Here is a 16,162-nt window from a genome sequence, read left to right as displayed (position 1 = left end):
ACCCCGGCCTTTGTTTTTCCACCCTTCTTCATGTGCCTTTTGCCTTTGATTGATTTTTCTTTATAACTTCTTGGGGCTCCAGGGGATGAGAGCATGAAGTGTAGGATATAGCAATAGCTACCCCCTTTTAAGGTGGGGCACCTCATTACCCACCAAGGTTGGTAGAATCATAGGTTCCTTAATATGGAGGGGGCTCATTTAAGTCCCATAGGAACCAAGGTGATGGCCATGAATGAGGGGTATGGCTCATGTTTAGCTTTTGCCCACGTGCAAAATTGTATGTCTTGGCCATCTTTTGCATTTTGTGGTACATTTCTTGTTGTAAGTAGCAAAATTATGCTTTTTCCTTTCTTTTTAGTTGCATCGTTCCAGGCCCGACCCAAAGTGTGGACAAGGGGAGGGGGAGGCTAACCCTATGTGGATCCAATGGCAACATGTGGACCTGGATGGGAAAAGCGATGAATGGGGTCAAAATGAGCAGAAGGGGAGTGATGTATATGGTGTCGAGAAGCGAGACCACACAACCAAAATCGGGATTTCCCATGTAGTGCCATCCTAAAGCTAATGGCCAGTAAAGGAGATCCCACGGGACTAGGATACAAGGCTAACTACCGAATCGGGCATAGGAGACAAGAGTACAAACCTAGCCCACTCTTTTTGTTGAATCCCCCCACCAATCCATGCCCAAAAGTGTCCATGATAAGTAAACAAAATTACTCAACTAAACCAATGAAAAGCCATACCTTTGGGGTCGGGAGGCCCACCTTCAAACATACGATCATAACAGATGGGCGAGGGACCACATGGCTGGCTCAGGTGGCGGAGATAGTGGCACATCAAGCTATCTGTTAGTTTTTGGTAGCATCAAAAGTGCTCTAGCGTTGAAAATTGGTGGAGAGGCTAAGGCACATGAGTTCTAAATAACCCAGAAACCGTTTGGTGAAATTCCACCTAGATTGTATTTTATTAAAATAATTAATATTTTTAATGGGGTTCCTAAGTCTAAACTTAGGAAAATTAAAATATTAATGGGTATTAATCAAAATATGGGTGAGAATGATCTAGAAGGCGGATCATGTCAAGTTTTAACCTTAGTCATTGATTAGAGACTTAATCTTGGTCGTTGAAGTCTCAACAAGAAAAGTATAAGAAGGAGGCTTGGGGTTCATTTAGAAACACACGGAGAGTTGATCAGTCAGTTCGATTTTCCTAGGGCAGGGTTTGCTAAGGAATTCGAACCAGCGATCAAGCAGTGAAGATCAGAGGTAGTACTAGAAGGAAGTGATTTTCAGTTCCAGGGAATATACGTCAGAGAAGACAAGGAAGGATAATAAAGTCAGCGCTGGGCCAAGGAGGGACAGCGCAGCAGCTGGAGGAGATTGACGTAGAGGGACAGCGCAGAAACTGGAGGAGGTTGACGCAAAAGTGTTGGGGGACAAGCAGAGATCATTGCCAGGAATCACTATGGATGATGTCTAGCCACTGTGATTGCCTGCCACTACCCACCATCCACTGCACAACTCTGGTGTTGCATCTGTGTTATTGCTGACAAAGCTACCAACTCTGCATCTGCACTACAACTCCCTCTCATATGTTGTTGTTGCAACTGAGAAGCATCTGAAATACTGAATTAACTGTGTTCAGTAATACATCTGTCACCCAAGTCCTGACTGCTACTAGCCTCTACATTGTCTATTGAAGAATATGCTTTGTTGCCAACTCTTCACTGAGCCACATGCTCCGCTATCAACACTACACTACGCTCCTCAAAATTTGACTGCCACTAGTCTACAACTATACTAGGAATATGACTGCATCATTGACACTAATCCATCTTGCTATTGAATACTATGGGCCCCCATAGCAAGGTGATGATCCATGAGGAGGACACGTTAACGAACCCTAACCATGTCTCTGCAATCTCTAGGACTACAACTCCAAGTCTCCCCACCTTACTGTTGGAAATACTGAGGGGGGGGTGAATCAGTGTTTCTTTTACAATTGTTACTTTATCAATTTAGATCACTTATAAACAGAACACAAAATGGACAATATAGAACAAATAATTTTATTAATCAGAAATAACTAGGACTTCAATCCTCTTCTTTACAATAAATCAAGTACAATAATGTTTAGGACTCCAACCCTAGATGAAGAGAGCAATCTTCAATCAACCAGGCTCTGACCTGTATGGTACCAAGCACCAACTTGGTCTTTATGAGGCTCCAACCCTTTCCACTAGCACAGGCTCCAACCTGATCTTCTTGAGGACACATATCCTCTAGGGCACCAACCCTATCAATCTGCTTCATCTCTTCAATGTAGGTTGATCAAGGCCTCTCAAAAGCTTTTGAAACAAACCTTGATAATATCTTCAAATTAACCTTCAACTAATGCCCTTGCTTAGCACATCAATGACAACTTTATCATTCTTCAAAGGTGTCTCTACAGCTCTTCATGATACCCAAAATCCATGAGGACCTTCAACAATGCATCATGTCTTCAATAAGCTACTCTCAAAACTGATTTGCAAAATGGTCTCCACAAGGTCTTCAAGGGCTTCAAGATTTCAAACAAAGTTCTTCAAACTATGCTTCCAAAGTGATACTTTCAGCTATTCTAGGGTTTTCTCCAAGATTGCTCTTCCAAACTTCTCTTAGTACAAGTCTGAGCTAGTCTTCAAATAAACCTGGAGCTAGGTCTTCAACATATCACAAGTCCACAGCTAAGTCAAAGCACGGGTCTAAACAAATATAACCACAGGTTTCAACTTTTTTTTATCCACAGGTCCAAGGTCACATTTTACAATTCTTTGTTTACCAATCAAGTTACAAAGCTACAAGTTGAAGGCTCCTTAGGTTGGTGGTTATATACTATAATTCACATATCTGAATTACAGTTCACAGGTCCGAAATATAGTTATAGGTCTGAGCTATACTATCCAAATATCCGTGGTTACCACAGGGTCGGACTACACTAAAATCCTGAAATATTTCTTCACAAATATTCTACAGATCAGAGGTATCAATCTTCCACAGGTCTGAAAATAGTTTTCTGTCCACAGGTCCAGAAATAGGTTGATCGTAGGTCTGCAATTTCTGTGTATACGCCTCACAGTCAACAGACTTCAACGATAGCCACTGAATTCGTTATATCTATTAATCCACACTGAAACTTATGCGTGTCTTGACCCTCCTTTTTTTCACCTAAGATCCTTTCACAGCAACTTCAGAAAACTTGGTTCAAATACTGAGAATTTCTATTTGACTTTGTTCCTAGATGAATCACTCCTCAAACAGCTTGAATGTCTTTATTTTGATTTTCAGACTTCGTTCTTCTTTTTATTCCATTCAGATTCGAATCGAATCCTTTAGTTATGTCTTCCCTTCATCGAGTTGATCTAAGCTTCCTTTCACCGAGTTGATCTGAGCTTCGATGGATGCCCTAACCGAGCTACATGTTATTGTATATAGTCATGTCAATATGGTGAAGGGACGTGACGTTCAGAAAAGAGTCGACTTGAATTTGATGGAAGTCGACTTACAAACTCGTGGAGCCGACCTCTTTACATCTAGTGTGGAGCTGTTATATATGCCTTCCTTTATCATGAGTCTAATTGTGACATATCAACTTTGGTGGAGATGAACATAAATTAAATTATTTTATTACAACATAAAGTTAAAATTTTAGCTTTATATTAAAAATAAAGTTCTATTAAATTGAAACTTTTGTTTATAATGTAAATTTTAATTTTATTATTTTAAGACTTTATATTGATAAATTTGTTATAGGATTTAGGGTTAGGGTTTAGCTCTTTAAATTGTTAGGATTAGGGTATTATTAGGAGCAAGATTTTAGGGTTAGGGTTTTATAGTCTAGGGTTAGGGTTTCATCAAAAGATTAGGGCAAATGGTTTCTTAGGATTAGAGTTTAGGGTTTCATCAAAAAATTAGGGCAAAGGGTTTGCTTTTAGGATCTAGGGTTTGCACAACATCTAGGGTTAAGGTCTGCTTCTAGGGTAGGTTTCATCAACAACCAATGCTAGATTGGGCTACGGCTTCCAAGGTTTAGCCATCTTCAACAATGCCATATTGACATCAATGACAACAATAACCAACAATCTCCTCGTTTGTCATTGATGGCAATATTCTCGCCCTTTCAACATTCTCTCCCTCTTTGACATCAATGGCAAATGGGCTATCCCAACAATGCCTTTTTCCATCAAGTGCTTCCCTTATCATGCTTCTTCTTGTTATGTTGCTCCCCTGTCATCTTGCTTTCCTTTTTTTCTTTTGGCAATATGGTACAAGAGATATCTTTGCGTTTCTTTATGATAAACCAACTCCCCCTGCGTGCATAAACTCCTGTTCTTCCAAGACAAGAAGGATGGAGAGATGATCCATCAAGAGATATATCTATGTGTCTCATAGCATGATTGTCCCTGTCAAGGGTTTCCCAAGGCTTATCAAGGAAGCATCTTGTAAGAGTAGTCATAGTGTTACAAGCTCCCCCTAAAAATATGCAAGGTTTTGCCAAAGTCTCATCATCAAAACTTGAAATATCATATCTGCCAAAGATGTGCTCATCAAATCAACAACATGAATTGATGCTTTGAGTATTCAAGACACATTCCATGTGATCTCCTTGTGGTTCAACTTGCTTCCTTCTCCAAACTTGTTTAACCTTCTTTTCATGCTTGGCTGTCATGTTTTTAGATTGTTTAGGAGCCCAATTCAAGTTACAATCACAAGCCATATGACCAATATTATGACATTTGTAGCATTCAATTTTGTACATAAATGAGGAGGTATAATTTCTTCCTGCAAAGTTGCTTCTGGGAGGCTAATGAGGACGACTATATTTTTCCTTGTTGTATGCCCTACAATCCTTTGCCATGTGCCCAAAATTTGTACAAGAGTAGCAATAACCAAAAAATATACTTTGATACCTGGAGGATGGAGCTTGCCTTGATGAACTTCTAAAGTCTTTATGCCTTGAGATCCTTTGATGATATCCTTTGCTTCTTGCATCCTTGACACCTTCTACATACCTTCTTGGAGTAAGGTTTCCATTAAGGTTATCTTGATTAATCTTCTTGCTTTTGCTGGAACTGGGGGCATCAACATTTCTATCAAGCTTCTTCACATCTTTGTTGTTTGATGCATTAGAGTTTGCATCATTTTTGCTTGAGGGTTCACATGCATAACCAAGACTTGATTTATCAAGGAGGGATTCGTTGATAATTTAGGATGTCATCTAGGCTTTGAGAGCTCTTTAGACTCTTGTTCAATTGATCAACTTCTTTCCTTAGGAGATCAATTTCTTCTTTCATCATCTTGCATTCTTCATCCTTCTTTGCTAGATGGTTCTCCATTTCTTCCTTCTTCCTTGTTGCTTCACATGTTTGGGCCTTGAGAGAGGAGACATCTGATTTCAATCTTAAGATTTCTTCATCTTTTTCTTCTAGTTGGTATGCCATGAAATTTCTTTCCTTTTCTGCTTCACCTACTTGTCCTTCCAAGAGGGCCAAAACTTCCATCACCTTTTCAGCTCCTTGTGCTTGTTTCTTTGCTTCTTCTAGCTGAGATTTAAGGGAGGAGACCTCTTCCTTGTATTGACCAATTTTTGCTTCAAGTTTGTTCAAGTCCTCATGTCTTTGTTCAAAATGGCTTGACAAAATGTCTTCCCTTTTCTTTTCTTTATCTAATTGATTTGTCATGGATATGACTTCTTCATGATGCCTTTTCTTGTTTTGATGCAATTCCTCCTTTAGCTTGGTGAGCTCCTCATCTCTTTCTTGTACTTGAAGCTTGAAAATGTCAACTTCCTTCCTTGTCTTGTCAAGGTCATGGTTACCATCTTGCGCTTGCTTCTTGAGCTCCTTATTTTCCTTTTTCAAATTGCTTATCTCTTCTAGGGCAGCTACAAGTTTTGCCTTAAAATCTATTTCAACCTCTACTTCAAGAATTTATTCATCATCATCTTCCTTTATACAACTGGTCCCTTCATTTTTGCTTTCATTTGTCTTCTTTGGTTCATCTTGATGCTCTTTGTCATCATCTTTTTTATCAAAGTTTATGACTAATAATCCTTTAGAGTGAAGATCTTGAAGCTTTTCCCAAAGCTCTTTTGCTAATGAACATTTCTCCACTTTTACCTTTATAGGGTTTGGTAGCCCACTCAAGATTGCTTTCATTGATATTCCATTATGTTTCTTGGACTCTTCTTCTTTCATTGTGCTTACAGTAACCACTCATTGTCGTTAGACCAAAACCTGCAAGTGTTAGTCTACGATCACATCACCAGAGATGAAGATCCACGAGAGGCAGTTAGTCCATGTCACAAAACACACGAGGAGCGTTGGTTTATCCAATATCCAACACTCACTCCTGGAGGTATGCCTACCATCATAGCAAAGTCCTCCTCCAACCTAGAGGACAACTTGTCTATCTCGACTAACGCTGTCGCCTAGTCCTGCTTCTCTTGCTTGTCCTTCTTCCTGAGAGGACACTGCATATTGTAGTGACCGAACTCACCACATCTGAAACACTTGACCTTTGACAGATCCTCCTCCTTTTTCTTCTCCCCTTGCTCCTGACTAGGACCCTTGGATGCTACGGCCACATTTTCTTCTTCCTTCTCACTCTTCACGCCTTGTTGCTACTTTCGCTAATGGCACTATTCAACAAAGCACGTCTCAACTACTCCTGTTGTAGATCAGCCCACATCCTGTCCCATCTTGGCAATGTCTCTCTGTCCAAGATACTTTAGACAAACACTTGCCAATCCTCCGAGACATTGTTTAGTGCCAGTCGTACAAGCTCTATGGGTTGGGGCGCCTCCCCAACGGTTGCTAGCTGATCACGAACCTCCTGAATCCTAGTGAGGAAGCCATTTATGCTCTCACCCTTCTGCATCCTTATGCTTCTTAGCTTCTCCAAGAAAAACATCTTCCATTACTCGAAAGAAATTTGATATAGCATGGAGTGAGCATCCCACATTTCCTTAGCAGTCCCTTTGCCAGCTACATGTGAGACAATATGATCTCAAACTTCATCCAAGATCATCCACTTCGCCTTCGCCATTTCTCTTTTGTACTCCTTCAGTTGATATGCATCTTGGGGTACTGCTACGATATGGTACGCGTAGACTTTTAGGCCATATTCATCTAGAAGAAAGGACACCCTAGCCTTCCAGATGACATAGTTGGAGGCTCCCTCCAACCTATCCTGATCTCTAAGCCCAGTTATGGCCATCTATGAAACTGTAGAAAACTCCCTCTTTCCCTTTGCTTGGTTGTTGGATCTATTACTTGCACTCCCTTCTAAAGTGAGAAGATCTACTCACGGCTACTATCAATCTGCAACTGGAAAAATCGAACCTCTAAGACTCGAGATCCCCTGAGAGAAATTTCCCCTTTATGTGTGTTATTTCTCTTCCACCCGACGTTGATTCTGCTACTGCAAACTGCTGCAAAACCCTTCTACACCTAGGAATCTGCTCAGCGAAAATTTGAGTTGTTGTTGCTCCCTCTGCCGGCACTATGTCCCCTCTAAACTTAGAAGTAATACTAGGGTATCATCATACTATGCCCAAAAATCAAAAGTGCTTACCATTATTTTATGGGAATGCCTTTAATGATCCAAAAAAAATACAAGAGAGACTTTGGAATTGCTTGTTCCTCTCACCTAAATAAGTAGGTTGAAGATGACATGATAATGAAACTTTTCACTCTATCCTTGGAAGGGTATGCAAAGGAATGGTTCTAAACCCTCCTTGACAAATGTATACATTAATGGAGTGACCTTGTGAATGCCTTGACATTTAGATGGATTGAGGAAAGGGGCATTGTGGATTTGTACAAAGATTTCCTCCTAGTTAAGAAAGGCATCTGATACTATTAAGGAATTCAACCAAAGATTTAACCACTTAATACCCATAATCCCTGAAAAATTGAAACCTCCTGATGAATTGGTCGTCTCTTGATACCTTCAAGCATTTGAGAGGGAAGTATCATACTGACTTATAAATAAATATTCTACAACAACCACACAAGTCCAGGACAATGCTATCAAGATATATGATCTCATGAAACACGAACATCGTGAAATTGAAATGGTTTGTGTTTCCTCAAACGATTTCACCAAATATACTAAGGGCATATTTAGAGAATGGATACCCATTATGATGGAGAAATTACAAATCCATTGCTGCCCAGATTAACAAAATTGAAGAAGATCAAAGCAAGGAGCAGCAATTGCCCCATGAAAATCTTGAAAAAAATCACATAAATGCAGATAATGAAACTGATTCTGCTATGGTGTTGTATACCCGAAAATTGGATGAAGGACATCCCCCATTCTTCATAACTCTCAAGATCAATGGCTTCTTGCTACATAATTGCATGCTTGATTCAGGGGCATCAACTAACATAATGCCTTTCAAAATCATGAAGCAATTAAGACTGCAAGTTACAAGACCATATAGAAATGTATGTGGAATTGACTCTAAGGCTATTGAAGTATGTGGAATAATTGAAACTATGTCTACACCTCTACATGGGCATCCTAAAAAGAAGATATCTATGAATGCTATTATAATTGATGTTCTTGTTGCTTGGGGAATGTTGTTCTCAAGGGAGTGGGTTGCCAAGCTAGGAGGTACCATCCAAATGGACATGTCCTACAAGAGAATTCCCATGGGAGAGCAATCTACGCCCTAGTCGATAGGCAACCCTCAATTGACTCTTAGTTGAACAACAATGCACTATCCTTGACAGAGACCAAGAAGAGGATTGTGGATGTGGTGACTAGAAGATATCACAAAGGGTAGCATCACCTGAGCAGGAAGTGGATAAATTTTGGACCATGTAAATTGATGGAGCTTGCTCCAAGTCTGGCTCAGGAGTAGGGATTGTCTTGATATCATCTTCTAGTAGGCATATTACATTTTCATACAGGCTTACCTTCCATTGCACCAATAACATAGCCGAGTATGAGGCCCTTACTTTGGGATTAGATTTGACTCTTAGCAAAGAGATAAAATATTTAAAGGTAATAAGAGATTCAAACCTAATTGTGTCCCAAATTAAGGGAATCTTTAGTGCCCAAAATGAGAAGCTCAAGAAATACAAGGAGTTAGTGTCTCATACAATAGAATGTTTTGAAACCTTCGGCATTGATGCGGTTCCCAGGGAAAAGAATGTAATAACTGACTCCTTCGCTATATTGGCCACCACTCTGCAAACACCCGACAAGACCACCACCTCATTCTAGAAAGATAACTTGTAAAATGTCCTTTCCACTATTATGTGGAATTATAAGAATTCGTGTATTCACAATGGAGCAAATCTATTGCAGTAGATTATTTATGATTTAATGATGTATGATTTAGCATCTTTGACTATCGAAATTTCCCTGAGAGGATCCAACTGATTTGTACATGCTGCAGCTCACTCAAAGGTTCTTGAAAGCCATTTTGCGCATCCAACGTCAGATGCAGGGGGCTATGCCTGCTCAACATTCTCCAAGTCTAATTTCAAACCTTGTTGGGTTAGAACATGCTAAAATTACGAGTTTTTTACATACAAAACATTGGTAAAGGAGTCTTCGATTGTAGATTTTAATGATGGACAACTTGACGAATGTATATCAAGTCTAGGTCAATTAAGATAGATAAATAAAAATAAGACAAAATCCCAAGATATAAATGACTACAGACCAATAACTTTAATATTTGAATTAACCATAGACTAATAAAACAAGTTATCCAGAACAATTTTCCAATATGTGACGAATGGCGACAATCAGGTATGATCAATATGAACACTTAGAACGGTATCATGCAAGAGATTCCAGAAAAATTATTTTCATTAGGAATTCAGATCTAAAACAATTAATTAACTCTCCTATTGCCAATATAAAATTTGAAACATTAATCACACTTGACAATAGAGAAATATCAAAAATGCATTTAATCATCAAATAACACTAAGGAACTTCAGATAAACAATTTAATTATTTCTTAAGAACTTAATTTAATGTGAAAAATAAAGAAGTAAAACCAATCAACAAGTTAATAAATCGAATTTTTAATGAGCCAAAGACCACATTAAAAATTTTAATGCTTAAGCACAAATCCCTTAATTTATTTCATTCTTAATTCTCATGTCACCAAGAATTCAAAATTTTTAGATTTTTTAAATGTTTTTCAAATCTTTTAGATTTTTTAGATTTTTTTATGATTTTTAGAAAAAAATTATAATGTTTTTTTAGATTTTAGAAATTTTTAATGTTTTTTAACAAAAATCATAAAAATTGAGAAATGATTAACTAAATAGAATAAAATCAAATATAAATCTAGACTAAATCATAATAATGAAAATAATAAAAAAATCGAATGGCCACTAACCCTAACAATATACCATGCAATAAAAATAAAACAGAAAGTCGAAAAGGAGTGTTTGTTATTTGTGCAGGTTAGACGGAAAGAGATGGACGGCGGCAGAAAGGGTTCGAGTTGCAGCAATGAGGGACAAAAGGAGAGCTCGAGAGGATTAATGACCGCAAATTCAAAGATGGGGTTGTAGGATGAAGGAAGAAGCTACAAAGATGAAGCCCGAGGGAGCAATGGACGCGGGAGGAAGGGTTGAGAAGCGGCGTGGGGAGGAGATTGCGGTCTTCTTTTCTCTTGCAAGGTTCAAGAGCAGCGATGAAGAACGCGGAGGGACTTGGAGAGCGAAAAGAGGGTTTGCAGGTGAATATGCAAAGGCAACTGCATAGGAGGGAAAATGGAGATTGGAGCTACAGCGAGCAGACGGATCCAGAGGTCAAGGAACGCTTGGACGAAATGGCAGCGATGGCAACGAGGTTTTGGTGAGGAAAACGCAGAGAGAGATAGCAGCAAAGTTGGGGTTTGCATATTTGAAAAATGCAGGCAATAGAGGGAAGAGAGAGAGGGTTTCTTCCAACAACAAAAAAAAATCGAATTTTTGCAACGAAACGAAGGCCCAACTAGCAAATCGAAAAAGTCAGACAAATAGTAGCCAAAAAACCCCAGAAATTCTAATTAAAATGTTAAAATCTCCTGATTCAGATTTATTAATGAAACCCTTAAAAAGTTTCCAGATTAAAAATAAGAAATTTAAATTTAAATCCTTTTGGACTAGAAAATTCTGGATAGAATCCCTGCAAAATTGATGTTGATGAACCCCAAAGATCCAGATCTTACCCTCCAGGCCCTAGATCTGGACTTTACGCAGCTTTCTTTTTCAGATTTGTAGTTGCACGACAACAGGAAAACACCCAAACGATATATACAATGATAAAAAGTAAAACCTAGAAAAACCCAAGTCAGAAAACCGAAAATAATTATAGATCTATGCACAGGAATGGCAGATCTATCAGATCTGGAGAGTGTGAGTCCAACTCCGCTCTCAGATCTAATAATTTAAGGCTCTCAATAGCCAGATTTATCAATTTCGCACGTTAAAAATTTAAATTTTTAAAGTTTAAAGGAGGTGTTGAGCTCAAAACCCTTCATGCATCACCAGTAAAAAAGTATCTTATGATAAGCCCAGGATCAAATTAAGATGGGCTCTTCAGAAAACACGGATCGGAAATTAGCTGGTCCAACTGAAAACTCCCTCAAACGCCTGATGATCTTAAAAACAAGACTTTCCTGCAAAACTCAATTCATCCATCAAAATAGATTGAGAAATTGATAATAAAATTCAGATAAATAGAGATACCTGCTATTACATTCAAATTTAAATTATCACTTAAACCCCAACGACTAAGCAAGATATCTATACCATGGTTGCAGGAATCGCCCCCCCCCCCCCGCCGGATCCAAACCCGGAACCGCGGATCGGAGCGAACCGTCCCGGAATCCACCCTGGAAGCGCGGATCGGATTTGGCGGTTGCGCGGATCCGTTAAAAAAAAACGATTCCTGCCTTTTTGGGTTGCGGCCGCCCGGAACCGCGGATCGGAGGGCGGTTCGGGCACGGGGTGGCGCCACGCTTCCGGCCCGGAACCGCACGCCACCCGCACGCCACCCAGGCGCTTCCGGAAGCAACCCCGCGGCCAGCGGATTTTTAATTTATTTTTTTTAAATTTGTTTTAACATGTGACTTAACTAGCATGAGGGGGTGGGTTAGGTTAGTTTAGGGTGAGTCTAGGGTGACTTTAGAAAAGAATAAAGCCCCCATTCTCTTCTCATTTTCTCACTTTGAGTTTATGAGAGTTGGAGAAGAGAAGAGAGGAGAGGAGAAGAGAAGAGAGGAAAGGAGAGGAGAAGAGAGGAGAGCTTGGAGGAGTGAAGAAGGAGGAGCTAGGAGAAGGAGGAGGAGCTTGGAGCAAGAGCTTGGAGGACTTCATCTACAAGAGCTAAAGAGATAAGTTCAAACCCCAAACTCCCTTGTTTTTTTGAAAAAAAAGTTGTATTTTTCTCCTCCCTCTCCTACTCTTTCCCATTGTTTCTACTTGCTCCTTTATTTACAGGTTGTCCACCACCTATATCCATATTCCAAGATGGTGTTCTTTTGGCTTCTATGTATCATTCCACTCTTGGTTTTAATGATGGCAAGGGTGAGGAATAGAGGGGAAGAGGAAGGGGATGAACTTGGTCCTAATAGTAGTGACCCAATGTATGATGAGGAGGAAGGGTTTGAAGAGGAAGGGGATGAACTTGAAGAGGACACTGAAGCACAAGATGGGAAAGGTACATCAAATCCCTTGTGGAACTATGTGACCAAACTTGAAGGGGGAAAGGGTGGTGGATCTTACAAATGGATGTGCCCTCATGATTGTCATGGAGGAAAACCATATACGGGTTCATATACCCGTCTGAGGAGGCATCTTTGTGGGGTGCTAGAGAGTGATGAAAAAAAGGGTTCTGTGGGGGTAGCCATTTGCCCAAAAATTTCAAGTGAACAAAGACAAAAATACATCAAAATAGAGATGGCTGCACAACAAAAAAACAAGAAACAAAAAACTCATTCAGAATCAAGTGCAAACTCTAAATTTGGTAGTTGCCCATCTCCTCATGGTACTTCTGCAACCTCTGGAGGTAGAAAAACAATAGGGGATTTCCTTAATGTTTCTGGGAGGGATGATGTGGATGGAAAGGTAGTCCGTTTTCTTTGTGCTTGCGGTGTACCATTCAATGTGCTTCGCTCTCCCTATTGGCATGACATGGTAAAGGCCATCAATGAAGCCCCAAAAGGATACAAGGCCCCCAACTATGAGAAAGCTAGAACAGTGTTATTAGAAAGAGAAAAAGCTAAGGTTCAAAGAGCTTTGACACGTTTTACACATGAGTGGGTGGATTATGGGGTATCCATTGTATCAGATGGGTGGACAAATATTAGAAACCAACATTTGATAAATGTTCTTGGTGTTTCTTCTAAGGGTGCAGTATTTATTGCATGTCATGACTCCTCCTCCATCAGTGCAACTGCACAAAACATTGCAGATCTCCTATTGAAATCAATCAAAGATGTTGGTCCGAATAATGTGGTTCAAGTGATCACAGATAATGCAGCAAATTGTAAGGCAGCAGGAAAAATTATTGAGCGTACTCATCCACACATCTTTTGGTCTGGGTGCCTGGTTCACACATTGAACCTTTTGATGCATGATATTGTGAAACACAAAGAATGTGGGTGGATTGCTGAGGTTTACAGGAAAGGGAAGCAGCTCATTAAATTCATCACAGGGCATACAAGGGTAAACTACTTCTATGGCACTTACTCCAAGTTGCAATTGCTTAAAATTGCAAAGACAAGATTTGCTAGTTATTACCTCACCTTTAGGCGGCTAGTGAAGGTGAGACAAGCTTTAACTAATCTGGTGTGTGCTGAAACATGGGATGAAATTAACCAGTGTACAGATGGTGCTACTGCTAATGTAGTCAAGGACACTGTTCTTGACACTTACTTTTGGTCACAGGTTAAATATGTTTTGCAATTCACCAAACCAATTTATTACATGATCAAGTTTGCAGATTCAGATCGACCAGTAATTGGGGAGGTGTATGAGCAAATGGATAGCATGTTGGGGCAGATTAAAGACATTGTTGAGCCTAGAGATACCACCTTGTACAATTATATTCGTGAAGAGGTGGAAAAGCGATGGGATATGCTAAATGTTCCATTGCATGCATTAGCATATGTTTTGACACCTAGGTACTATCATCCATCATGGCTTTCAAAACCAGCACCTGGGGGGGGAAGCAGGAAAAAACCACACCAAGATAAAGAGGTTCACGAAAAATATATGGCTGCATTGAGTAGATTAATCCCTGATAATGAGGAGGCTGCATTGGTACGGAGACAGGTGAGCAACTATACGCTCAACACTGGTCCATTTGGGAGCATGCATTCAATTGAAGATCGAGAGCATTTTTCTGCTCTTGAGTGGTGGAACATGCATGGAGGGCCTACTCCACTTCTACAGAGTTTGGCATTGCGGGTGCTATCACAGGTGGTAAACACTTCTTCTGCAGAGAGGTGTTGGAGCTCTTATTCTTTCATCCACAGTGTTAAAAGGAACAGGTTGAGTTTAGACCGGGCAGAGAGCTTGGTTTATGTTCATTACAACTTGCGATTGTTGTCCCATTACTGTGAAGATGCAAAGTCTAATAAAGACTTGTTGACTTGGGACAAGCATCCAGAGGAGCCCAATTTGGAGGATGGAGTGTTGCAACTAGAGCAATTAGAGGATGCTCTTATCCAGGTATGTCCATTGTGGTATGAATTTTCCAATTTTCCCTTATAAAGCATTTCTCTAATTCATGTTTTTAATTTTTTTGTTAACTAGTGTTTTTTTTTTTTTGCATGAATTTTTTGAGCGATTCTAGGATGATGATGACCGTGTTGATATGCCACCACCCCCACCCCCATCTGGTCCTAGGTTCCATGGTTCAACACCAACAGCAGGGGGTTCTTCTTCATCAGTTCCAGTGCCACGACTTACACAGGGACCATTTTCTTCATTGCCACCACGTGGAGGCACGCCATCACGTTCTATTCGTGGTGGAAGGAGGAGAGATTAGTAGATATATTCACAATCTACTTCTTTTTGTCATAGTCTATAGATTACTCATTAGACTTGTAGACTTGTGAATTTGAATTTTGAACCTTTTTGGCTTGGCGGTGACCAAGTGACATATTTTGTAAACATTATTATTTGAATTTTGGACATGACAAATGTTGACAGTTGCTCACTTGCTAGATAAATCATAATATGCTCTATGTTTTATGTTTTATAATATGCTTAAATGTTTTATGTTTTATAATATGCTTAAAAATTTGATGTATGTTTGTAATAGCTAGAATATAGATGATTGTTGTACATACTAGTAACTACAATGGAATCATGGATGCCATATCTATCTTGATTTATGCAAAAATATGCATGTTTTCATGTCTTCTACAATTAATTTGGTATTTGGGATGTTTGTTTTGAGTATAAATGCAAAAAAATATATAAATATATATATATATAGCAGACGCTTTCGCGGACGCTTCGCTCCCTAGATTTTTGGAAAATGACGCTTCCGCGCTTCGCGCTTCCGCTTCGCTCCCGCTTCGTGCAACATTGATCTATACTCAAATCACTCTTCAGAAGCTATTATCAATGGCTAAAAAAATTTACACATGAAAAACAACACATCTTACACTACTTACATGAAGAGTAACACTAGCGAAAATTAACCCCAAAGTCTTTCTTTATTATCCGAATAAAAATTACACAAGAGTTTTTCGCTTAGCACACGACTCAAAGGTCGGATCATTCGACTGAAAAATCACTTCCTATTTAAAGATAAATCCTCCAATAGCTAGTTCAAATGATCCTCGTCAAAGCAATCTCGACCGTTGATGAGGATCAAAATTTCTTTTAATCTCATCCGTCGAAATTTTAAATTCTTAAGGAAATTCAAATTTTTCAATTAAATGCATTTTAATTAATTCAACATTTTAATTAATTCAAAAATTAAATTTTTGAATTAATTTCCTCAAAATTTTGACTTTGACTTAACCCCGGGGATCAAAGGCTTAAAATTTATCAAAATAATTAATTTACCTTAGTCCCTGGACCTCTTAAAATTTAATTTTTAAGGACCAACAAATTTTGCCTTCGGAGAATTTAAATTTACCT

The 16,162-nt window shown here is 39.3% G+C and overlaps 2 protein-coding genes across 2 annotated transcripts in view; one reads left to right on the top strand and one right to left on the bottom strand.

Annotated features, from left to right (window-relative positions):
- The window catches only part of LOC149138627 (Haloacid dehalogenase-like hydrolase (HAD) superfamily protein), a 232,583-nt gene that overhangs the window by 147,615 nt on the left and 68,806 nt on the right, over positions 1-16,162 (bottom strand). The window lies entirely within an intron of this gene.
- Positions 12,446-15,164, top strand: LOC149138628 (uncharacterized). Its single transcript, XM_089447455.1, has 2 exons — positions 12,446-14,737; positions 14,862-15,164. Exons 1-2 carry the CDS (start codon positions 12,533-12,535, stop codon positions 15,054-15,056), a joined length of 2,400 nt encoding a protein of 799 aa, XP_089303581.1. The 5' UTR covers positions 12,446-12,532; the 3' UTR covers positions 15,057-15,164.

This window comes from Pinus tabuliformis, chromosome X (genome assembly GCF_031772625.1).
Source record: "Pinus tabuliformis cultivar Carrire ecotype Pingquan chromosome X, CPIR1, whole genome shotgun sequence".
Lineage (NCBI taxonomy): Eukaryota > Viridiplantae > Streptophyta > Pinopsida > Pinales > Pinaceae > Pinus > Pinus tabuliformis.
The sequence above is the reverse complement of the archived record's forward strand: the minus strand, read 5'-3'. Positions and strand labels throughout refer to the sequence as shown.